The sequence below is a fragment of the Hipposideros armiger genome, unplaced genomic scaffold (genome assembly GCF_001890085.2).
Source record: "Hipposideros armiger isolate ML-2016 unplaced genomic scaffold, ASM189008v1 scaffold_902, whole genome shotgun sequence".
Classification (NCBI taxonomy): Eukaryota; Metazoa; Chordata; class Mammalia; order Chiroptera; family Hipposideridae; genus Hipposideros; species Hipposideros armiger.
The window spans coordinates 342,257-366,290 of NW_017732252.1; the positions used below are offsets into that span (position 1 = coordinate 342,257).

At 40.0% G+C, this 24,034-nt stretch overlaps 2 protein-coding genes across 2 annotated transcripts in view; one reads left to right on the forward strand and one right to left on the reverse strand.

The window, feature by feature from the left end:
* Window positions 1-13,743, forward strand: part of SRI (sorcin) — a 16,757-nt gene extending 3,014 nt beyond the window's left edge. Inside the window, exons 3-8 of the mRNA XM_019630356.1 lie at window positions 684-753; window positions 6,400-6,443; window positions 7,414-7,561; window positions 7,781-7,894; window positions 8,894-8,952; window positions 10,972-13,743. Of these exons, the coding sequence (XP_019485901.1) occupies window positions 684-753; window positions 6,400-6,443; window positions 7,414-7,561; window positions 7,781-7,894; window positions 8,894-8,952; window positions 10,972-10,998 (462 nt within the window). The 3' untranslated portion in view covers window positions 10,999-13,743. The remainder of the gene's footprint in view (window positions 1-683; window positions 754-6,399; window positions 6,444-7,413; window positions 7,562-7,780; window positions 7,895-8,893; window positions 8,953-10,971) is intronic.
* Window positions 13,744-14,265: 522 nt separating this feature from the next.
* The window catches only part of ADAM22 (ADAM metallopeptidase domain 22), an 86,051-nt gene continuing 76,282 nt past the window's right edge, over window positions 14,266-24,034 (reverse strand). The window contains exon 29 of the mRNA XM_019630350.1: window positions 14,266-20,886. Coding sequence (XP_019485895.1) covers window positions 20,866-20,886 — 21 coding nt within the window. The 3' untranslated portion in view covers window positions 14,266-20,865. The remainder of the gene's footprint in view (window positions 20,887-24,034) is intronic.

Genomic DNA, 24,034 nt, shown 5'->3' on the forward strand with positions numbered 1-24,034 from the left:
GACTGATCTGCCTCACCCGGGAAGAGTGCAATGATGGTGTCAACTTGGGCCAGTGAAGCAACGTCCTCCACAGCTAGACTGAAGAACAAAAAGACAGCAACTTGTCTGTTTCCCTTCCCCCAATTCCCCAGCGCTGTTCCCATTCCCCAATTTCCCAATAAAAGTCTTTAAACAAGAAAGAGCAATTAAAAAAAAATACCCTGTATAAAAAATAGAAGAAACTGAATTCACCTCAGTGTTGTATTAAAAGAGGAACCTTATATTGAGACAGTTTATGCCGGATCTAATTCAGGAATTTAAAGGAAATGATGAAAAGATATTGGTAATATGAAAGTATAGGTATGAGCAGCTTTCTGACTTTAATTCTTGTGTAATAATTATTTAAAAGAGTCTGAAATTGAACACCCACTTAGATATTAAATGTAATTTTTTATAGCCCCAGTTATCCATTTGTGGAAGAGGATGTTACTATTTGTCTATCTTTCATCATGAAATTATTTTTGGAAATAGGATGAGGAAAAGAATGCCTATTTTTGGAAGGCATTCCTTTAAAAGAAAAAGTCATGCATGATAATACTCATTTTCTTGTTTTTTATTGCTACATTGAAGACTGAAAGTAAACAGAAAACTGGAAGGTACAAATTACTATTGTGATTGTTTTTCCTATTTTCTTTCCCCAAAAGGATGGGCAAATCGATGCTGATGAATTGCAGAAATGCCTGACAGAGTCAGGCATTGCTGGAGGATACAAACGTAAGTTGACCATCCCAAAGTTTCTCTGGTACTCTTGCATTTCATATTGTAGCTGTTACTTGTGATTATAGATTTCAAGGAAGCTGAGCTTTTCTGATCCAGTAACATTTAGAATTTCAAAAGCTAAACTCAGTTTATTATTTCAAAATGTGATTTTGGAAACAGGTCTTAATAAGTCAGTCCACATTACCTGCCAGTTAATTGGGTTTTTTAGATTTGAGTTCCATGTGTCTGGAGCCAATCGAAGCAGGGACAATTTATGTGACCTGCTTCACAGAGGACAAGTTAAGGTGCTGAAGCGAAATATGCCAGGTCAAGTGTCATTCATGATAGGAATGTCAATGAAAGAATGTTCAGCCTATAGAAAAGTTTTATAAGAGTTTGTTTGAGCCAAAATTTTGAGGACATGCCCAGAAGCAAAATCTCAACAGGTTGAGAAAATGCTCCTGAGAATGGCAGTTTGGCAGCTTATTTTATACATTAGATTCAAAGGAGGAGACGCAAGGAGGGTTACATGAAATCCATTGGTGGTAGATTAGGGAGGTGGGAGAAAGCAAAGTGGGGAAATCTCTGGGATTGGATAAAAAGTAAAATGGAGATACATACTTCTTTTACATTGGTGGGTACAGGATAGTTAATTCACATTTACAGCACATAGAGGTGGTATTCAACAAGATAACAATGAGGGATTCTGTGGTCTCCTGCTCTGGTCTTATGCTCTGGTGCCTGGGGTTGTGCCTTAAGGGGTCTAGAAAAGAAAATTACTCTAACATTTCCAAGGTATGTTTCATAGAAGCCTAAGAACAATGTAAGATCAAGATTGACCTTTGTTTGCCAAGGAAGATAGAAGACGGGACTGTCCGCCATGGTCTGTCCAGTTAGGAATTGATGAGACCATCCTATGTGGTTGGTCACTGAGCTTGTCAGGCCTGCCATGTGCCCCCCCCAATAGTTTGTGAGGTTTATAATGTAGCTCCTTTTTCATTCACACTGGCTAACATTTACTGCTGTTTGCCAAGAGCTTTCTTTGTCCCGAGCCTGGTGGCGCTTAGGGCTTAGAGTGCCTGGCCCTGTGCCCTTGGTGCCCAGGTGGCCTGCCCTGCACTCCTAGTTCTGAGCGGTTGGTGTCCGCCACCGTGGTCCTCAAGGAACTAGTTTTGAGCTCCTGGTCTCTGAGCTGCTGGCAACATGTGTGCTTGCCATGATGTTCACCAGCCCTTTCCTCTTTCCTCTTTCCACTAAAGACAATGTGTTTGAGCTAAGTAAGATATACCCTTCTTAATTTCTGAACTCTTTACTAGTCCTCCCCACCCCTTTGTCAGTTCCTCACAGAGTGGACCTGCTGCTTTATAACTCAGCACTTACACCACCTTGGATGTACCACCTCTGCCACGAGCTACACATAGGGAACCATTGCAAAGACACTGCATCCTGACAGGGGGCTTCGCATCACCCCCATGATCTTGACCATGACAAATATCCAGGGTCGAGAACAGTGTCTTGACTGAAGTGCTTTAGTTGCTAACTTCTTTGCCAGTTGTTAATTGAGGCAGAAGAGAAGTCCCAACTTCCTTGTATACTATGAACTAAAATGCTCAAACTCAAATCCACACCCAAGGATTTACAGGGGCATTTTTTGACTGTTTGACATGGCACATTTAGTAGCTGTCTCTCTTTTTAAACTGTTTGCATTTCTGTTTTCATCCTTTGTTTTATGTGACTTCAGTATCCTATTAATATTTCCTAGTGGGGGAATTAATATAAAACAGGAACGTTTTGCATTTCTGTCATTTAATCTGGTCCTAAGCAACAGAAGCACTTTCTAGATTAGGGGATTTTTTTATTATTGTAGGCAATACATTGTTAATTGTTAACCGTAAGCAGTTGGGGCCAGTGCCAAAGGTCTAATAGCAGGGTTTATAAAGCTGAGCTATGTCACAGCGTACACTATTATTCTACACTCTTTCAGTAGGAGGTGTGGTAGATTTGAAAACCTAACAAAGTGGGTTGTATATCCTTGGAGAGCATTCCTTTTAAATATTTCATTTGAGAAAGCTACATTTAGTGATGGCCTTAGGCAACTGAGCTGTAGAGAAGACAGTTCCTGAGTCATCAGGACGATGGGATTGAATTAATTTGCTGACTGTCAGCTGGTGGTGGAGGCCGTCATGAACCACAAAACCATCCTGCATGAGAGGTGTCAGAGTGAGTTTTGCAATACAGAAATTATACATTAATGGGTCTTTGAAACCCAGCTTCCAAACCAAAATAGTACAGGTGTGTGTGGGGGGGATGGGGGGTGGGAGAGGGGGGGAGCAGTGGAGGGGATACTGTAGCCCAGTACTTACAGGCACCTTTTTAACTAGTTTAAAAGGAAGTGGTCATACCTAGAGGTGGAGTTAATGAGGACGGTTGCTCTAGTCTGTAAGACAGTAATTGAGCTCTCTTTTTTTTCCTTGAGTGTAGTCGTTCCTCTGTGGTACTGTTGAGAAAAACAGCTGGAGGTAGGGCTTTCCTGCTAGGCCTGTTACATTGTGGATTTCTGCTAGAAGAAAAGATGTTTGAGGCATTCTAGTAAAATGAATAGGAGAAAGAGTAAAATTACAGCAAAGATTGTTTTGAAATTATTTAACATCGAATTAGCATTAATGAAAGCTATTTGTGGGGGAAAAACTACAAGTCGAATTGAGCAAGTTTCCTCACCCTAACTTATTAGACATCAGCATTCTAGCTCATTAGAACTGTCTAGAATGGTGAATTTTCTGTCTGTTCACTGCACGTCTCATTCCCTACCTTTTAAATCCTCACCAGAAAACAACCAGATTTCTTTTCTTCCTGACACACCGCTCTAACCTGTCAGCTCTCTTCCTCTAAAAATCTGAGTAGCTCCTTGGTGCCCACAAAACAAAAGTTAAACAGCCTTGCAGGAATTTCAGATGCTCATTAAAAGTGACTTCCTCCCACTTCCTTTGCCTGCCCTGGACGTGCCTGCGTCTCTTTGCTGGCCCCTAGCTCTACTTGGCTGTCATCAAATGTCTCCCATCTTTCTATCACTCAGGGCTTGGCTTAAATGCTGCTGCTTCTGGGAAGTCTTTCCTTACTAGGAAGGAGCCTCACCCCTCAATACCTCCTGGTACTTTTGGTGCCTCTGTTACGGTTTGCCGCTCTCTCCCTTGTATGTGCGCATGACTTGTCTTTTCCTTAGATTGTCGCCTAGGGCAGGATCGAGTTTCACATTTGTATTTCCATGGTTCTTGGTGTCTGGAACCCGGCCCGTAATGAGTACGCCATGGGCATTTGTCGAGTTAATGAGTATGGAATATTTTCTAAAATGGAAAAATCGCAGCCTTATATTCTTACTGGTATTTTGACTTCAGGTTGGTATTTGACTTACGGGATTATACTTTACTTCTAAGTATCAGTAAAAGTCAGAAGATTTTATTTAAAAACCACATCCTCTTTAGATTCTTGGAGAGGAGTATACAGCTTTCTGCAGAGGGATGAGAGGATACCATCTCATCCGTTCATTCGCTTATCCAACCAACACATTTTTAACGGACGCCCATCAATTGCTAGGTGCTCGGGTGTGTCACCACAAACAGTGCCCGTGGGACATTGAAAATCGCTGAGATAAGTGAAGTATAGAAGCTGTAGCATCACCTACGAGGGGCACATAACCCAGACAGAGGTCAGGAACATTTTCTTTGCAGAGCTGATATCTAAACTGAGGAGAAATAAAAGTCGAGCAGAAATGAGACAGAAGTGAGTGGGATAGGGAAGCTGTGTTCTAGGCAAATAGAACAGCATGTGCAAAAGACCCAGAGATGAAAAGGAGCAGGGTTCAGGGAAGGAACTGAGGAATTCATCATGAAGGTGCATGTGGGGGTGGAATGAAGAGGAAGAAACCAGCTGCACTGGGAAAATGCGTGTATGACCTTACGTGCCCATGAAGGTGTTTGGACTTTATCCTGAGAGCAGTGGAACACCTCTACTGGGTTTTATCCCAAATTGGGGGACATGAGTGTGGGGAACACGGGGAGTCAGGGATACGTGTTAGGTGGCCATTGGAGTCATAAGGCTGAGAGAAATGCTTACTCAACCGGGGAAGTGCCAGTGGAAATGGATGGACCCTAAAGCTGCCTGGAAGTGTAGGAAAGTGTCGCCTCCTCTCACCTCAAGAGAATTTTGTCTGGATCAGGTGGAGATCGAAGGACCAAAATAGAAATAGTCCCTAAATCTTTTATTTCAGATTCCAAGATATGCCAAACACAGGAATCTATTAAAAGTGGAAACCTGTAGTTTGTGCTATTTGTGGAGACATTACAGTAGTAAGACTTAGCTCAGTTGTGTTTTAAATTCAGTTTGGTTTGAGATTAAAAATGAAACTGGTAAGAGCTGTAAAACAGTGTTAGTTCTGTGGACATCCTCACAAACTTGCAGAATTTATACTAGCTTTGCCCATTACCCTTGTCACTTCTGCCTTCTAGTCTTACAGTTTCTTTGTACCAATGTAGTATTTCCTCAAAATCATCGATTCCCATTAACACAACGTAAGATGCAAGGAATTCTTATTAATTTGTTAATGCTTAGGTAAATTATCAGTAGGCCATTAGCCAATAAGCGTATTCTATTTGGATATCGATATGTATAGAAATGCCCTCTGAACACCCTCGAATTGTAAGTAAACTAAAAGGGCTTCTGAACAGTGGCCATCACTGAATTGGTCATTGGGTCTTACTCCAGAGCACTGTCATATACATAATTCTAGTAAGTGTATTTGTCTGGTTTCATAGATAGCATACTGTATATGAGGAGGTCATAGCTACTTGAGGTAGGGGGTTACTATGCAGTGCCTGACATTAAAGGGAAAAGAAAAAAAAGGACAAAGAACTAGCAACCCAGCTATTTATAGTCAATTATGAGTAGCCACAAGCACCCCTACCTTCCCACTCACCATGGTGGATATAATATTGGGTTGTCGGAAAACTCATGACGCATTTTTGCGACGAAAAACAGAAAAAATACGTCATGACTTTTCCAACAACCCAATACATTGTGGTTCATGATGGTGAACTGAACTCACTATGTTACAGTTTCGAAGACAAAAAAGTACATACTATTTTTTAAAGAGTATATTATAGAAAACTTTCAACCTACCCAAGATTAGAGATAATTGTATTATACATTGAACTTCTATGTCCTCCTCACTCGACTTCAACAGTTATCAATATGTTGCCATTTTTGTTTCATCTATAACCCTGCCTGGTTTTCTTTGGGAGAAAATTCCAGATACCTTAACATTCATTTCACTTACAAACAACTTCAGTGTACACTTTTTTAAAAGATAAGGATACCTTTTTTCCCCCAACTTCAAAACCATAATCACACCAAAAAATGTAACAGCACTATGCAATACTTTTAAAAAAGATTTCTATCAAGTTGTTAAAATCAAATTTGTGTTCTAGAAGGAATTCTGTCTGGAAAAAAATCTACTTCAAAGCTCCATATAATTTAGTTCCACATAAATTGAGTAACATATAAAAATAAAAATACATAATCACATTCCTAATTAATTTGAATGTATCTAATATAATGTGAATTTTTGAAATTGTATTAATATGTTATGTACTTTTCTTGATTTTGTAGCTTTTAACCTGGAGACTTGTCGGCTTATGGTTTCAATGCTGGATGTATCCTTTACCTTGATGACCGTCTAGAGTATTTTTTCTTGACAAAAACTTTCTTCCTAAAGGAATCCACCTAAGAATTAATAGCTAGTAAGTACAGAGTGACAACTGACCACAAAGAAGTTTTCTGAAATCACTGGCTTTGAAGATGGAATTTGGCGTAAAAAAGGAAGGAAACTTCCTTGAAATAGAATGCTGGTGATTGACGAATTCAAGGGGGTAGAGCCCCAAGCAGCCTGGAAAGCTTTTTGCTCTAACAGTGATTGCTCTGTGTGACTCACACCTGGACTTCAGGCAGTGGAATTTTTCACAGCACAGTTGTTGGACTCAGTTTAGCTAGTGCTGACTCTACTGTGCCTTCCATCTCACCTCATTTTCAAAAGTGAAAACCCTGGGTCTGGGAGGGCTTACCGAGGGAGCGTTAGGGCCAAAAAGAACCCCAGGACAGAAGGTAAGCAGCATAGCCTGGTACACCCACAAAGTGCAGCCCAGTTCCAGTAACAAGACTGCATTTCACATGTGGCTTACCATGGCCATGTTATTTCCTTGTAATCACATCACATAGATTATCTTTTTCCCCACAAAGAAAGTATATGCTCAGAGCTTTTTCTCCATAGGCCCTTTTTATTATATCATTAGAGTGTCTTTTTATTATGTCATACCAAAAAGTGTATCTAACATTTTTACCCCTTTTTTTTTTTTTAGCTGAGCCATTCTGCCACCTGTTGGCAGCTCAGCGGCAGCTCAGCGGCAGCTCAGCTTGGGCCAGGAATCGAACCGGCAACCCTGTTGCTCAGAGCTCGCACATCTTGAGCGAGCGCTTAACCAACTGAGTCACTTGGCCGGCCCCATTTTTAACCTTTTTCGCAAAAAGAACATTACATTTCCTTATCCTTGATCTTTGATGTAATCACTAGAAAATGTTGCCTCCAAAAAAAGAAAAAAGATGTTCTAATCCTTAATTACAGTTCAGAGAGATCTGTCAGGCACAATGGGTTTCAGTGAATTTAAAGAACTCTGGTCTGTACTGAATGGCTGGAGACAACACTTCATCAGTTTTGACAGCGATAGGAGTGGAACGGTGGATCCTCAAGAATTGCAGAAGGCCCTGACAACAATGGGTGGGTATGGCCAACTCCAACTTCCCTGGTAGAACGAATTTTTTTTTTTTTATTTCTAAAACTAAGTGCTATAGGAAGGCAGTTTCTATTTTCTAAAAGTAGGTTTGCTCATAATTAACATGCGTACTCTCAGTCTTAAAAAATTATGCCTGTTTACTTTTAATGGTCTCTTTGTAATCCTTGAACTTTTTTTCTGCTGAATGATTTTTCTTCCCTCAGGATTCCGGTTGAGTCCCCAGGCCGTGAATTCAATTGCAAAACGATACAGCACCAATGGAAAGATCACCTTTGATGACTACATAGCCTGTTGCGTCAAACTGCGAGCTCTAACAGGTGTGTCCTTTGAGATGGTGTCATCTCCATAGGCCAAGAAACCAGTTTTTATGATGTTTCACTTCTCAGTGCTTCTGAACTTTTATTGTCCCAGTCTCTTTTTTTTCCCCCTAACTTCTCTGGCTTTTTAACATTGCTATTAAGCAGATCTGGCAGAGTAACTTTTTTTTTTTTTCAGACTTAGGATTATTTACCTATCTAAATTTTACTAAAATGTTCCAGAACATAAGAAACTTAATTTTCTGTTCAGAATATGAGCAGTATTCTGTGATTGCTCCCTAGTATGTGAAATATTTGAAAAGAGTGCAATTACTCATTTGTAGCTCTTTTCCTAATTCCTCCTTTTGGAGGTTTAAAATGGTGTCATCTTTTCCAGGTGTATTTCTTAAATGAGCCGATATTAATAATCTCCACTTTTCTACTCCCTCCATTCTTTCTTTTGTATATCTTTTCTTACTCCATTCCTCTCTTTACTCTTTTTAATATCTACTTTTATAATTTTTTTTGTATCCTAACAAAATTTGAGGGCAGATTTAAAAAAAATTTTTTTTCTTTTTTTTATAAAAGTAAATCCTTTTCAATAGGACAGAACTCATATAGGTGGAATATTTTATCACAGTTCATTTGTCCTATCAGGGACTCCATCCATCTATTCCTCAATTAAACAATATCTATGTTATTGAGAAGTTTCATATTCTTGCTTTCCTCAACAGTAAATAATGACTTCGGAAATCACACAGCTTCTACTAACTTTGGGATAAGGTGTTTTCTTCCAGGTCCACACCGAAAAAGATAACTGGCCAACTTCCCCACATTGTATTACTTGGTGCATATTAAATCTATTCATGTTCATATAACTGGCCTCTTTGCTTTGGCCTATTCTTTCTGTTGTCTGCTTGTACAGTATAAATGTTACTGCAGTTTGAACCCAATGCCAAAATAATTGTGAGTTCAGATAAGACGTTTAAAAAAACCATAAATTTCACTGATGTTTTACAGACAGCTTTCGAAGACGGGATACCGGTCAGCAAGGTGTTGTGAATTTCCCCTATGATGATGTAAGTCTCAGTAAAGTCAGAGCTGAGTATATAAAATGTACACCAAATGGACATCCCTTTTAAAGTTAGCTGTTAAGAGCACCTTACGGATGCCAGAGAGCAGTCAAGGCTTAAATGATCAGAAGGATCAAAATGATGAAAATTTATTGATTTCATTTATTCTTCATCCTATCTGTCCAACCACTGTTTGCTTTGCCTTGAAAGACCTGGGTGAAAGCTCAGCTTGTCCCACTCATTAGCGGGTTCATTCAGGCAGGTTTCTTCACGGCTCCGAGACTGTTTGAGGAAAGAGGAAGTAGTAACAATAATGCTTTCTCCCTTGGGCTGTTATGAGCCTTCAATCAGAAACGTCCTTGAAAAATGCCATGCAGATGTGTCTGCTTTTGCCTTCATTTAAACAAATTATCTCAGACATTGAGAAGTAATTTGAACAGCTCAAAGCTGTACTTGGCACACCCATGTTCTTCATTGAGGACCTCAGGCATAAACTTAAGTCACACTTGACAACAACATATTTCCTAAATCGCTGCACTAAATGTGAGATAAGGTCATGCACCAGGGCGAAGGTAACCAAGTACCTTTTTTTTTTTTTTTAATTGGGGAAGGGACACAGCCAAGTTGTTGTCTTTCAATCTTTGTTGTGGAGGCCACAGCTAGCTCAGCTCCAAGTCCAGTTGCCATATGGCCGCTCATCGGCGGCTTGCGGCCAATCAGCTCAAGGTGCCCTCTTCAATCTTAGTTGCAGGGGAGCGTAGCCCACCATCCCATGTGGGAGTCCAACCGGCAACCTTGTTGTTAGGAACACGTGCTCTCACCAGCTGAGCCATCCTGCCACCTGTTGGCAGCTCAGCTCGGGTGCAGCTCACTGGCCCATGTGGGAATCGAACTGGTGACCCTGTTGCTCAGAGTTCACACTCTTAACCAACTAAGCCACCTGGCCAGCCCCCCAAGTACCATCTTTGATGGCACTAGTTGGATGTACTTAATAAAGCTAGGGAGATGTTTACTTGTTTCTTCATTGTTTGCTCAGCCATTGATAAAAAAAATTACTTTTAGAATGTAAATCACTGTGATAACTGAATATTCTAAAATGTTTTGCATTACAAAATACCAAAATACACATGTATTCAGTTTAGCAGCTGCCACAGTTAGTGAGTACACTTGAGTGTAAATATGCTTACTTTTTTTCCTTAAAGATGTGTTTTCTTCAGTGTGCAACTTCTCAGGTGACAGTCCCGTCATTGTTTCCAAAGATAGAGAGGCGGCCTGTGGAGTGGAAAGTGCACAGGCTTTGGCCTCAGATGGGGCCACTTAAGAGACAGCTAAACCTCTTGATCCTTAGCCTCCTTTTCCCTGAAATAGAGCTAATCAGCTTGGCTTTGCGGGAATGCTGCAAAGATTAGCAGTGCACACACAGTTCCTCACTGGTGCTGGAAGAGTGAAAGAGAAAATTGATAGAAAAAGCAGTCTAGTGATGTGTGTTTAGTGGTGAAGCATGTACTGATACTTCTAAATTGGGGTTTCTGAGTTGCAGAAGGGCGAGAGAGATTCTGTTTCTGTGCATACATATGCTTGCATGCTACAAATTCATTAAGCAGATTTTAAGGGAATAAACTGTTTAAAGGAGCTCTGTTAGAGTAATGGGGTAATCCTGTGCAGTTCGGATGTCCCCCGGTGATACAACAGTATGAACTCAACTGTTACTTGTATTTGAATAGGTACTTTTGACCATGCCCATTTCTAGTCTTTGGTATTATTTGGAATTTAAGTAATTCTTTATCCACTGAGTAAGCTTTTTATCCTATAAGAAGCTTTGATGTGAGAAACTCACTGGATTTTATATTAGACTGCTTCCCTCAAAAACTGAACCTGTCCATATGTCATTTATCTTATTTTATAAAGGATTTTTAAGTCCGTGATTCAAATTAGAATACCAAAATGTCAGCTGCCTAACAGTAAGCTAGGGTGTGTTCAGTGTTAAGAGATCTGCAGTGTAACGCTGACCTTCCTCTCTTTCAGTTCATTCAGTGTGTCATGAGTGTTTAAATCAAGAGGAAGCTGTATGGACATCATCGGCCTTCCAGCTGGAGTTCCCTTTCACTCTTGCTCCTTGCCCTCAGTAACGTGTAAACTTACATCATTCCTTTTCCTTAACAGCTATTGTAAAGGTTTATTACTCTGTGTACATCTGAAGTTTTGTTTTAGTCTAAATAATAAATTCTTTGGAATTTTATAAATAGAAGATCAGGTCTGTTCCACCATTTAGAACTTCCTTGAGCCATTGTCATGTGCCTTATTTTCTTGCTAACCCTCATATGTAAATTTAAGTGGGCGGGATGTTTAAGGCACATTATGTATTTATCACTGTAGGATATTAACACCTCTTCATCAGACTACAGCTCTTGTCATCCCTCTTCTAGAAGGGCTTTTGCATGGTATGGAGTATCCTTAGGGCATAAAATTGTGTAGACCTACTTGGATGCAAAACAACCACGACAGGGTTCACCTTAGAGGTGACTTGGTATGGGCTTTCAGGCTCACAGGTGGTTTGATGGCTGGCTGTATGAACAGACAGGGACCATGAGTGATTATTTTCTGCTTCTTGAAAACCTATTGAATAATTTGCGTGGCAAATACCATCTGTCACCAAGATTCTCTTTGTCTTCATCCATGTTCACTATACTTAAAAACCTTGTACAGTATGAGCTTAACTATGTAAAAAAGAAAATCGATAGAAAAAGATGAAGGGAATATATGAAAATATTAACTGGTTATTTTTGACTAATAGGATTTCTGGGTGATTTTAATTTCCTTTATACGTTTCAGGATTTTCCAAATTTTCTATAATGTGTGTGCTTTCCTTTTAAAATCAGAAGATGCTCATTTTTTAAATATTGACACTTCCATTTTGATACGCCATGTATTTACACTTACAGTAAAAAATATATACACAGCAAAAGGACTGGAAAGGGTGTACCAAATGTTGATGTGTCTGCCCCTGGCAGTCAGGATATGAGTTCATTTTCTTCCTGTTACTTTTCCAAATGTTCTCTAATAAGCAAGTATTAACATTTATACTGGAAGCCTTTTTATTTTTTAAAAACCATGTGTTTTTAAGTAAGATCTGGATTCTAATGCTGGCTGTGCCTCTTACTAAATATATGGTGATAAACTCAGAGCCTCAATTTCCCCGTCTTCGAAAAGGAGGTATTGTTATCTCTGGGGGTAGATCTGAATATGAAAAAATTGTTGGTATAATAAGCACCAATGTTTCTGTTTCTTAAATTTAAAGCTGGCCTAGTTTGCTCTTTTGTGCAAGAGAGCTTAACAGATAAAATAATGAAATTAGTCTATTGTTTCCCTGCCAGAATACCTAATTGTAGGGCACAATATACGAGTTACTATTCTGATGATCAATCAGCTGTCAACCAATGCAAATAAAATATGTCTAAGCATCTTTAGCCTCATTTCACTAGTTATTTTTTCAAATATTGATAAAAAGTATATATTCATTTTATAAATACTTATTCAACCCTAACTTAGGTATTTATGTCACGTAGTCACACCTGGGCTACATATCAGAACGTGAAGCAGCCTGCTTTATGGTACATGGTGAGTCTAGGTTACATTCCAGATGTGTTGTCTGTGAGGCCACAAAGCTTGGCTGAGCCTGAACTGTCCCAAAAAGGGCCATTAGAGGGCTCAGAGAACCAGGAGGCAGGGAACTCTCCCTCAGTCACAGCGCCTGCTGTTTGCTTCAAACTCACCAGGACCCTCCCTCTTAGGAAGCCCTAGATTACGGAAAGGATCATTTCCTGGATAACTATAACGTGGTGAGGAAGAAGGCCTTTGCTGACCCGAGGTTATGGGCCATGTTTGAACCATCCTACTGCTTTGATGTGTCCCATGCTGCATCAACCATGGTTCTGAGTTTGTTTTGGGTTAAGTGCTAAAGCGTTACAAAACCATGTCTCTGAGAATAATTAATCCAATTTTAATTATTGAAACCTTGTAGCAAGTTTTCTTATGTCCTCCACTTTCTACTTTCACTGTTTCTTTCCAAAAGCATGGAGCCTTGACCTCAATATGCCTCTGCAGTTAAAAAGTTTCCTTCCTCTTGACAGATTTGACAAATCCACCCCCTTTCTTTGATTACAGCCAGTCTTCATTACAAGTGAATCTCGTATTGCCTTATTTCTATTTTATGTTGGGTTCTGGGTTGCATTCATTATATGCTTGCAGCACAGCTTTCTTTCCAACCGTTTCTTGGTCTATTTTCCTGAAAGCATCTAGTTAAAGCATGGTACAGCTGAGCTCAGACTTGCATACTTCATTTGGAGAATGAAGTTCCTGAAATCACCTCAAGGTTTAATTTTGGAGATACGTGCTTCAGCCTTATGCTTCAAGAGATTCACGAGTTAATAACCCTTTGCAAGTGCTTCTATTGGGTGTGACTGCAGGAGGCCTGGCGCTTGCCTGAGGGCGCTGGTTTAGATTTGCAGCACAGCAATTTTACCTACCTAATCCCAGCTCTCCTGTGGAGCCCAAGCTGAATGTAGGCTCCAAGTCAGCCTGTTCCAGGTGGCGCTGTCAAGTCCACGTGACGGCATGTGAGCTAAAACTGCCGTTCTCTCTGAACTAGACTTTGCTTTCACTTAGCTGAGTGTTACTATATCCGTGTTCATCTTAACTATTCTATATGCCTAAAATATTATAAATACAAGAAATGGGAGCTATATGTAATCGTAAGGTTGGTTTTTTTTACTGTCACAATAAATATGCAAACCCTTAGTCAATGACTTCTATTTTTCTCACATATAACTACTTTTTTCTGCTGCAGACTACAAGCTGAAGACAAGGGAAGTTCAAGTGCCAGGTAAAGACTGGTGGGTGAAATGGCTGCTGGGAGATGAGGCAGCGGCCAAGTGGGACAGTGTTTTAGTCAGTGAACTCATGAACCTAAACTGAGCCCATCCAAGGTGCATTGCTTTAGAGTCTAACAGGTGAGCTTTTATAAGCACCACTGCCTGGGCTCTGGATACAGGAAATCGATCCCTGTTAGGGTCACGGAGAAAGTGCAAAAGATGAGGCAAAGCAGGTGGATAAATAGAGGAGACCCTGCCCCACCCAGCTGAGGAAATTATCCAACAAACAGCATTCAGGATTCACTGAAGGATTGTACTGATGCTTATGGCCCCTTCTAGGACAGCACGCAACAGAAGAGAAACACCCCCTAATGTTACCTCCACTAAGCTCTTGAAAGAGAAATAAACTGGGAGAAAAAATAGGATTAAAGGGAGTTATGCATCAAAATCACATAGATCTTTTATTGAAAGTCACTTTATTAATGTTACAATGAGAGTAACATAGAAAACCGTGGTATCTTATTAGCTTCAGAAGTGAATACTAATAAAATTGTGCCAGAAATTTAAACCTCAAGTTACAGTGACCTTGAAAAACAGCAAGATTTTGTTTACCCACAATATAAGAACAACTTGATAACTTGAGCAGCCATGAAAGAGATCACGCTCAGGAAAGCAGTTGCCATACACATTCAGTTGGTGTTTGCCAAAACCCAGTAATTTTAAAAATTGCTTAAGAACCTGAAGTGTGGCGAGGCAGAGAGAATGTCAGGTTAAAACGAAGCCAATCTAAGTATATACACGATTACCTGGTTACCATGAGTGAAAGCTATTAACATTCCCCACGAAGTGACTTGCGCTATCTGTAGGCACTACCCCCTTGAAGATGACTGTGGAAAATGCTAGCACAGACCTACAGTGGCCAACATACAAATGATGTTTAGGTAGAACGCCCAGTTTCTAAAAAGTCTTTTTAGGATTCTAGAGGAGGGGCAGGTCTTCCAGCAAGTTAAAAAGAGTATATGCTTAGTTATCCCGAATAAACCTTTTGTTAAGTACTTTTGAAATTAGTGTTTAAAAAAAAATTCCATAGAAAACAAAGGCCTGGGGTCAATTTTACCCATTAAAAAGACTGGCTGTTAGAATCAGTTTGGTTTTGTGCTGGATTAGAAAAGAAAAGGGGTTTCTAATCAGGCAGTGATACACATGTGATTTAGCAAGAACTCATTACTGAATAAATACTAATTGATATCAGCACTTTCTGTATTATCTGGTAGAATTTAGCACCTCTCTTTAAAGATTTGGGGGCTATTGGCATTATTTTAGAGCTTGACCACTGAAACAAATCTACATGTGAAACTTCATAAAGAGGCTAAGCCCTAAATTGTAGATTAGTATATGTGTGTATATATTTTGTAACTTGAGAAAATGCCCTTTTCTTCATAAACTCTGAAAACTTCACTGATGATTTTGTAAGCGCATTATCTCAACGGGATTACTAGTCTCATTGTATGCCTTTTTGTAAAAAACAAACCAAAAAAAAAAAAACCCACACACATTATCCCTGGTTCTGATTTCAAGAATACCTAAAAACATGAAACGATAATGCACTTGAGAAAAATTCTGCCAGCCTTGGAGCACCTCCATGTACACTACAGGTTCTATGAACAATGCAACAGGTACACCAGGCAGCAGTGACTGGCACATTATGGACTGGACCACAGAGTATTTATACAAGCAACACTCAGTAACTGCAGAGCACACAGGCCTGTCGGTAAGCACTCAGCACCGCTCTCCCCACCGCCCCAATCCCAGTGGTCATCTTGAGTTCTAAGCTCTGCACGTGGACCTCCATTCTGCACCAATCCCGGGACTAAATGCACCATGACCTCCCAAGGTCCCTTGCTGCTTATCTACCCCTCTCTCCTGAAAAATACCTTGGGGACCAATCAGTGACTTCCAAAGTTGCACAAGCCATGCCCAGGTGCCAGTGGGAGAAGACTAAAGGTGACTTTCCCCGCTATTCTGCACCCTATGCTTCTTGCAAGTGCCAAGTTAAGCAAAGAAGGGACTTACCTCCATGACAGTGAAAGTTCCTAGTCAGGAGAAAAGGGCTGACAGCTACCGAAGGGAGCAAAAGGGAAGTAGGAAGGGAGTGGAGGCATCTATCAAACCCCACAGCGAGGTTGCTTAATATTTGTCAGGCTCTGGATGTAAAGGACAAAAATACTAGGTAGGTTTTTCTTTTTGAACGTTGTGCTTTTCTACTTATAAACTGAACTAGAAGATGCTTCAATTTGGATCCTCTGACAAAGCAAGAATAAAATGTGAACAGAAATATTATCCCAATTTGTAAGGTCCCCCTGCCTCTTGGTATGCTCTGCACCTGCAGTTGTGGAAAAGCACCTCTTGGAATTAAAAGCACCTGCCCGCAGAGCATATGCTCCAAGCATGAGCCAAGGGCTGGCTCCCCGCAGGTGTGGCTGCTTCTCCCCTCCACCCACCCCCCACACAGCCAGCTGGGCTGCTGCCTCCGCCTATTGTCACAAGAATGGGTTGGCCACCTCACAATCCAGCAAATGGAAGCTGTATATCAAAGTCCTTAGCTCTCCCATGCCCGAGGAAAGCTGCATACAAATTCAAAGCAGTCTTATCAATTCAGAAAGTATCTCAGAGGAGAAAATAAAAAGTTTGAGCCCCAAATGAATCTCTATTATAGAGAAATGTTTGCTGCTTATATATTTTAAGCTTGTAGAATGAGAACTTCATCTTGACTCCACTTAAGAAAAAAAAAAGCGTTTCGGTAGCAGAGGAAGACAAGTGAAAGGAAAAAAGAGTAGGAGCATTAAAAAGTAGGTATTATGCTGCAAATGGGACTCAGAGCTGTTTCATGGAAAATTCCTGCCACCTTACCAACTGTTAGGATTGCATTTGAAACACGCTGCCATAGGGGCGTCCGTGGCAGCAGCTGGCAGTGGTGTCCTAACCAGGCTGTGGCAGCAGTGGTCTGACCTCCATTCATTCATTCCTTCATCCATTCACTCACAGCGCTGCACTTTGTTCTCCCATATACTCTACAAGCTACTCAATAGCCTTCCAATAAATTCCTTTTCCTTTAAGTAAAATAAAAGACCTTTCTCTTTAGGTAAGGATTTATTATCACATTGAATAACACAAGGAAATGGTTAGAGCACTGAATATCTAAGTTAAAATAGAACTACATGACAGCAAGAAATAAAGAATGGATGAAATAAACAAACAAACATGATTTTGAAACACAGAAAGAAGTAAACTGAAATACTGTTATTTCCTCTGGCCCTTAGGTCACTATACAAAGTAAAGAACAAAATCTAAAATGAGGTAAAGTAGCCCCAAGAGATCTGGGACCATGGACAGAATTAAATTATGCAAATCTGCAAGGGAATCAACAAAAAAAATGAGAAAAAAAATGACTTCTTTGAAAATGCACAGAATATCTAATTTTATCTTTTCAGCAACTTCTTTTAGAAATCCTATCAATCTTATGTTCAGACATGTATGCCGGACTGACTTTATGGATAAACGTAATTTTAAAAGCCTTTTTTAAAAGCAAGAGGAGAGAGACTGTATTATCACTTAATAAGCACCTATATCAAAATATGTTTGCTATTTTAACCCTACATTTACTTTATTAGTCAACTTTACTTTTGTAAGGAACAGCACTAGGTTTCTTTTAAAAAATACAGCAACAACAGCAAATTGAAAGTCCTCATTATGCTGCATGGTTTGAGTTATTCCTTTCCATAGATTGCCCGTGACCTGGGATCACGTTCTAGCTACGAGGCACAGGAGGAAGACACCACTTCCTATCTACAGAAAGGGGCTGGACACACAGACCAGTTGGTCCGACCAGTCAGTTCCCTCAGGGCCCCCTGTTACCCCACACCTCCCTTGCTGACGCTCTGGGTGGAGAGATTTAAGTGTTTCTTTAAATCAAAGTTTACTACCACACTGTAATGGCTATGGGTTAAATGGAACACATCAGGCAGCGGGGCTGTCAACCTGAAGTCTTACCTGTGCACAAAACTTCAGAAAGGGAGGAAAAAGGCATACAATGGGACCTAAAGGCCCAATGACTGCTCTTCTCTGCTTAGCGCAACAGTCCCATAGCAGACTGGAGATATAAATATTAGTTTTATATAAGTATTTATAAAATACTGGGGATATAAGTTATTAGACATAAACGGCTACGTGGCCTCAAAGTTCCTCTCCAAAATAGATATTCAAAAAAATAATAAGGATGTTGTGCTTGTGTTTAGTGTCATGGGTCCATTCTCCCTGCCTCACTGGATGAAAAGTCATAAATATTTGGATTTAATACAGCTAGAACACCAACCATGAGTACACATATAGGTACTTCTCGAAATGATCCACAAAGATTATAAACTTGCCAAAGAATTCTGCAAATGGCTGTAAGAATGTTTAAACATTCTTAGAGTAGATACCCGGAATACAACATTAAAGCTACTATAAAATCATAATCTCTCTGCAAATAAAACAAAACACTTTCATACGAAGGTTGGTTATTACCGAGGAGGATGACTACACACTACGTATATACCCTCTAGAACAAGCATGTCTCCCAAAAGGCACATAATCATGATTTTCACTTGCAAGAATAATTTTCATGAAAAAATAATTGAGAACACGAGGAAAGAGAGAGAGAGAGGGGTGAGGAGATCTGTTGACTACCTAGCTAACCATCTGCGGATTCTTTCACATTAGGGCTTGTGTAACTGTAACTAGGAAGCATATATACACGAGGTACCTTACATTCAAATCTATAAATTCTTTTATAGTCAAAATAAACCTTATAACATTAGCATTTTATACACTCATTACCAGAAAACATTCAGGGCACATTAAAGTGCTCTTGGTCCAAAGCCACTTCATTAGCTATACCTTTAAATCTATCTGCCCTCCTGTCCTTGGCTTGCGCTATGCAGTGACGTCACCTAACACACTAAACCTTAGTCTGATGGATCGTTTTTTGTTGTTGTTGTATTGACAGTTACATCCCTATCAACAGTCATGAAAAATGCTGTTTACATTTTATCGTCTTGGATGATTACATTGATTTTCAAACATTTTCAAAAACTTTCCAAAGAGAGGTCCATTACAGAAGACATAAACACACACAGTGAAAAACACTGCCTTCTCAGTCAGCCCTTCAGTGTGGGCATCCAAGGTGATTTTACACATAGAGATGAAATGGATTTTGTCCACGGACATGACTAGGAGACATCAAATTTAGGAGATACCTTGTTTGCAGATTCCATTCCTCTCAAGAACAAGGAGAGAAAATGGAAAAACTTAAAAGTAATCTTTGCATCAAAACATTTGGCTGAACCCAACAATTTCTGAGCTCATGAGGATAGCCTCCGTAGGGAACCTTTCTTTTAGAATGACAGAGCTGCATTATGACAGCTATCATATTCTGGTGTTAAAGAAGGGGCTTTAACAAAGAGTTCTTACTTTTCTATGGATTAAAAAACATACAGTTCAAGACATCAGATTCTTTCCCCTGCCAGCTGTTTGGGTAACGTCACAATTGTCACACACACGGAGCTTTAGGTTTAGCCCTTTGTGGCCCATTGAGTTTTCCTAGCCCAGCTGGTAGGCCCTTCTATCACCTCGCTTCCAAGTCAGTGCACAAGGACCTGTTGGGATCCAAGCATCCCACTAATGATAAATACTCTTAATAAACAGTGTACAAGTTGTTTTGAGTCAACCAAGTCATTCATTTCACAGATAAGGGTGGCTACAAACTTTTGTTAAAGAACAAAACTTTAGCCACAAACGGTTAGAGTATTAGCAAGTTGAAAGCCACCAATGCCTCAGCAGCTCATGGTCTTGTGTGTCTTTGGTGCACTTGTTTAATCTCAGCCGGATTGACTGCTGTGGGGCTCACAGACCTCCAGGGTGAGACTAGCAGATGTGCTCTGCTACTGGAAGATAATAGCTGCTGAGACAGCCGCCGCCATGGCCCTCAGAAGGAAAGCAGGCGGCGGGGGCCTCCCAGGGAGTCCTGGACGCAGGCAGGACAACAGCGGCACCCCTGGACTCCGGCCCCAGAAAGCTGTGGACGCCACAAATTGTGCTGGGCATGCGTTCTCTGGTTCAGTTAATGACTCAATAAAACTGCCTCCGGGCTCTGCACAGTTTCAAGGGATGTCACAAGTTTTGGACAAACACCAATTATGGAGAGACACAACTGACAGCACTGAGTACTAGACTTACATCATCTGCTTATCACCTTTAAGGACCAATTGATGGAGGACAATGATCTGACTGGGACTGATTGTTTTTTAGGCATTTGGCAAAATACACTGTGTATAACAGCTGCTTTTTTTATTTTAAAAATGTTTACATATGTACAATTGTCCTTGTATGCTGATATAAATATGAAAAGTAAAAAATAAAATAAAATAAAAATAAAAATACATGTTTAAAGTTAGCATATCGGATATTGGCCTCTCAAAGCTTTAAAGTCCTGCAGAAAAATCCTAAATGCCTTAGCCCTGCATGCTAGTTTCTATTACAGGATGTTGTTTCCTTCGGTGTGGAAAACAATAAACAGAAGCGTCATGCATGTAGAGTACTGTCTACAGTGAGGATGTGCTTCAGAATGTGAAGTTCTGAATCCACTGTTGTCCCTTAGGAAGCTTGCTACATCGGGGTCATGTGAGTTAATTGTAGTGATAGTTCTACATATATCTGTCATGCAGATTATCCATTAACATACCAGTACCTTTATTGTTCCATGGTATAGTGTAACATTTCAGTAGTTCTTTTCATGGTTCGGTTAAATCCTAAGCCAATGACCAGAAAAAAAAAAAAAAAGAAAAGAAATGGAATCTAGATGGGACACTTGGCTTCCTCTCCTTTGTGGCATCTCAGTGGGTTTTCGTATCATCTGAAGAGCAGATAGATTTGCAGTGATTCCGTGAGGCTGGGTTTCTATAAAAGTTGAAGTAAACAGTTTCGATGTATCACATGTAAACAGTTGATCTTAAATGGATGTCTCCCATAGCTGCACAACAGAGAAAAGCAAAATTGCACATTGTAAAAGCAGGAAACACATATTATGAGCTACGAAGATGAAACAGATTCAGTGGTTCCATCCATACTTATATGCTTGTGGATACACACTCTTGCAAAGTCTAATAAATGGGTAAAATAAACATTCTAATTTATAGCTCTCTTTCCTCTAAACCTGGGTCTCAACCTTTTTAACAACCGCCATCTTTTAATACAAAAACCATCACATGCTCATTCAGTGTTACTCAAAATTGTGAATAAATTAAATGTTGTGTCTCAAATGAAATGAAACTTTTTTTTTTAAACTACAGTGTTCTTTCCCCAGGATTCTCATACAGCCAGCTAAAGTGGTAGCTCTCAATCCAGCTACACACATTTCAGTGATCCAGGGGCATTTTAAAAATCCCACTGCCAAGGTTGCACACCAAATCAAAATCTCTCTGGGTGGGACTCAGGCATCAGTGTATTTTAAAAGCCTTTTAGACAATTCCATGTACAGCCAGCACTGAGAACCACTGACCTCAGCCAAGTAGGAGTCTTCTACCACCACCACCCACTTAAAAGGCACTGCCCTGGGCCTATAACCAGGCTCCCTACCCCCCAAATCCATCCCTACCTCCCGAAAATTGTTCTCTCCCAGGGCCTATATCGAAGTATAATGATGCATCAAGGGCAGGAGGTCACTTCCTTCACCCCTGCCCTTGCCTCTGCCACCAGTTCTTATACTCACTCTGCTCATACCTAATGTCTACGGTGTTCAGTAAATGTCTTAATGGACTGGAAACAACACTGATGTGATAAAATATGAATGCAACTCAGTTCACCAGAGAAGGAAGGCCAATTAAAAAAAAAAGATCAAGATGTTTCCAGGCAATAGGATTTGGGTATACTTATTATAAACATGAACAAAGAAAGCCTAAGTGTGACTTAGGTTGTATTGACTTTCCATCCAAATTCCACTTTTACTGGAAATCTGGCGCATATCATTCTACACCTGAGTTTCTGGGAAAGAAAAAGAAGACATAGCTAAATGAGTGGATATTTCTATATACGTTCACTTACTATATTCTCTTGAATCTTCATGGAAATCTTGTTCTGAATGCCTATGTTGGCTACCCCACAGAATTGAGGTAAAGCAACCTATGTTATCTACCTCAGGTCAGCTTTATATGTCGTTTTCATTTTAAAAAGACACCCATCTCTTCACCCTTTGGAAACAAAATCTCTCAAGTATGAGGACGTTTGTATGGGAATGATGCCTGTTGGTGGAGACAGAAAATGAATGGCTAAACAGGGGGCTTGCAGGGGTTATGAAGGAGCAAAGGTCTGGACTGATGCTCAGATGAGGGTGTGGCGTTGCAAAGAGTTCAGACTTCAGTAAGCCCAGTTTCTGCATAAATGGTTATGAAAAATAAATGACAAGTGACGGGTTGCAGAAAAAAAGAGAGGAACAAAGGAACGACATTGGGAGAACCTGAAGGTCGCGATTATCCCAGTGAGGAAAAAGGAATAAAGAATTGTCAAGCCATCACTTTTAGGAAAAGCATGACCTTGGCCATGTCTGAATGGCTGTGACAGAGGGGCTGCTGATAGAAAGATCTGCTTGTTCGATTCTCCACAGATGACAGGGACGGCCCAGACACCGGGGCCGCCACTTCTGCAGGATTCTGCTACACGCTCATGTGGATATTCCACTGTGGATGGAATCAACCAGACCCTTCACACAACTGTCCCAGAGGCTACAGTCTTCACAGTAGTCCCACTCAGCTCAGGGAAGGGGCCATGGTCAGCCGTTTCTTCCACGGAGCTATCTTTTTCATAAGTTCTCATGTGGGAAAATCTCCAATAACCTGCACCCCAGCACGACAACTGCTGGGAGAATGTCCCTGACTAGAAAGACCAAGCAGCAATGCAGACAATTTATTGGGTGGTGGGGGAGGGCTGTTATACTTTGGCAATTCCCTGGGGAGGGGAGGAATGCTATCACCTTAGATTTCATTACCATATCCTATCATGAACAACTGGATGCCTATGAACAAGTCTTTTTTTTAAGGCCTGAAAGTTGAATGCTGGGAATCTGCGTTATTTTCTTCCTTTCCATCTTTTACTACTCCCATATTAACATATGAAGGTAATTTTTTGTATTATGATTATCAAAACACTACTGATTGTTTTTAAAGTCTTTTTTATTATAATGATCTAATCAGCTTTTCAAGAGTGGTGTTTCTTACTGATTCCCAGTTGATGGAATTAAATTTGAAATGGTCCATGTTTATCTTGAACCCCACAATTTAAGTTCAGGATCAAAGAGGCTCTGAGATATCTTTCAAACCCAAAAGGCCTAGGAGCCCAGGACCCACTAGCAGATGAATCTGTCCAGGCTTTTAAAGCTTGTTTTATTACAATTTTTTGCAAAATTATTTCTGAGAACATCAACATTATAATGTAACTCACCACAACAAAGCCTGGGCATCAAAAAAGGTAATTATTCTTCAGTTTTATTTTTCACTTAAGCTCTGAGTACTGGTCTGCCTCTCTAAACTTGACTATATCTCCAATTTCATATTATGGATCTGTTCTGGCAACATTGTGAGACCGGTTAGAATCATGATTAAAATGTAGAAGAGGCTTCAGTATTTAAATGAAACTTCCAGTGAATCGTATTTTTATAAAAATAATCAAATCCATATATGCTTTTAAATATGGCTTTTAAACAATATATAAAAGGTTGCTAAATTTCACCATAACCTTTTGTCATACACTAAATAATACAGATTTTGAAGTCCCGTCTCCAAATTCTACTCCCATCTCCAAGACATTGATCTGACTTTCTGTCATGGGTTCCTACTTCTAAAATCCTATCAGGTATTATTAGCTGGTGAAAGGTCTGAGTAAACAAATTAGATATGGAAATGAGGCTACTTTACTTTAATTTCTGGAATTTCCAGGTATATTAAAAAACTGATAAAGCAAAATACATTCTCTGTTTTGTCTATTCCAGGATGTAACATGTCAGCTACACTGAATAATTAAAGATATAAATATATAACAATGATTAATATATACCAAATATTTCTAGACTCTACCAATGTAGCTAAACTAATGTGCAAATATAAATCTGAGCCCCCAAAGCCCCAAGA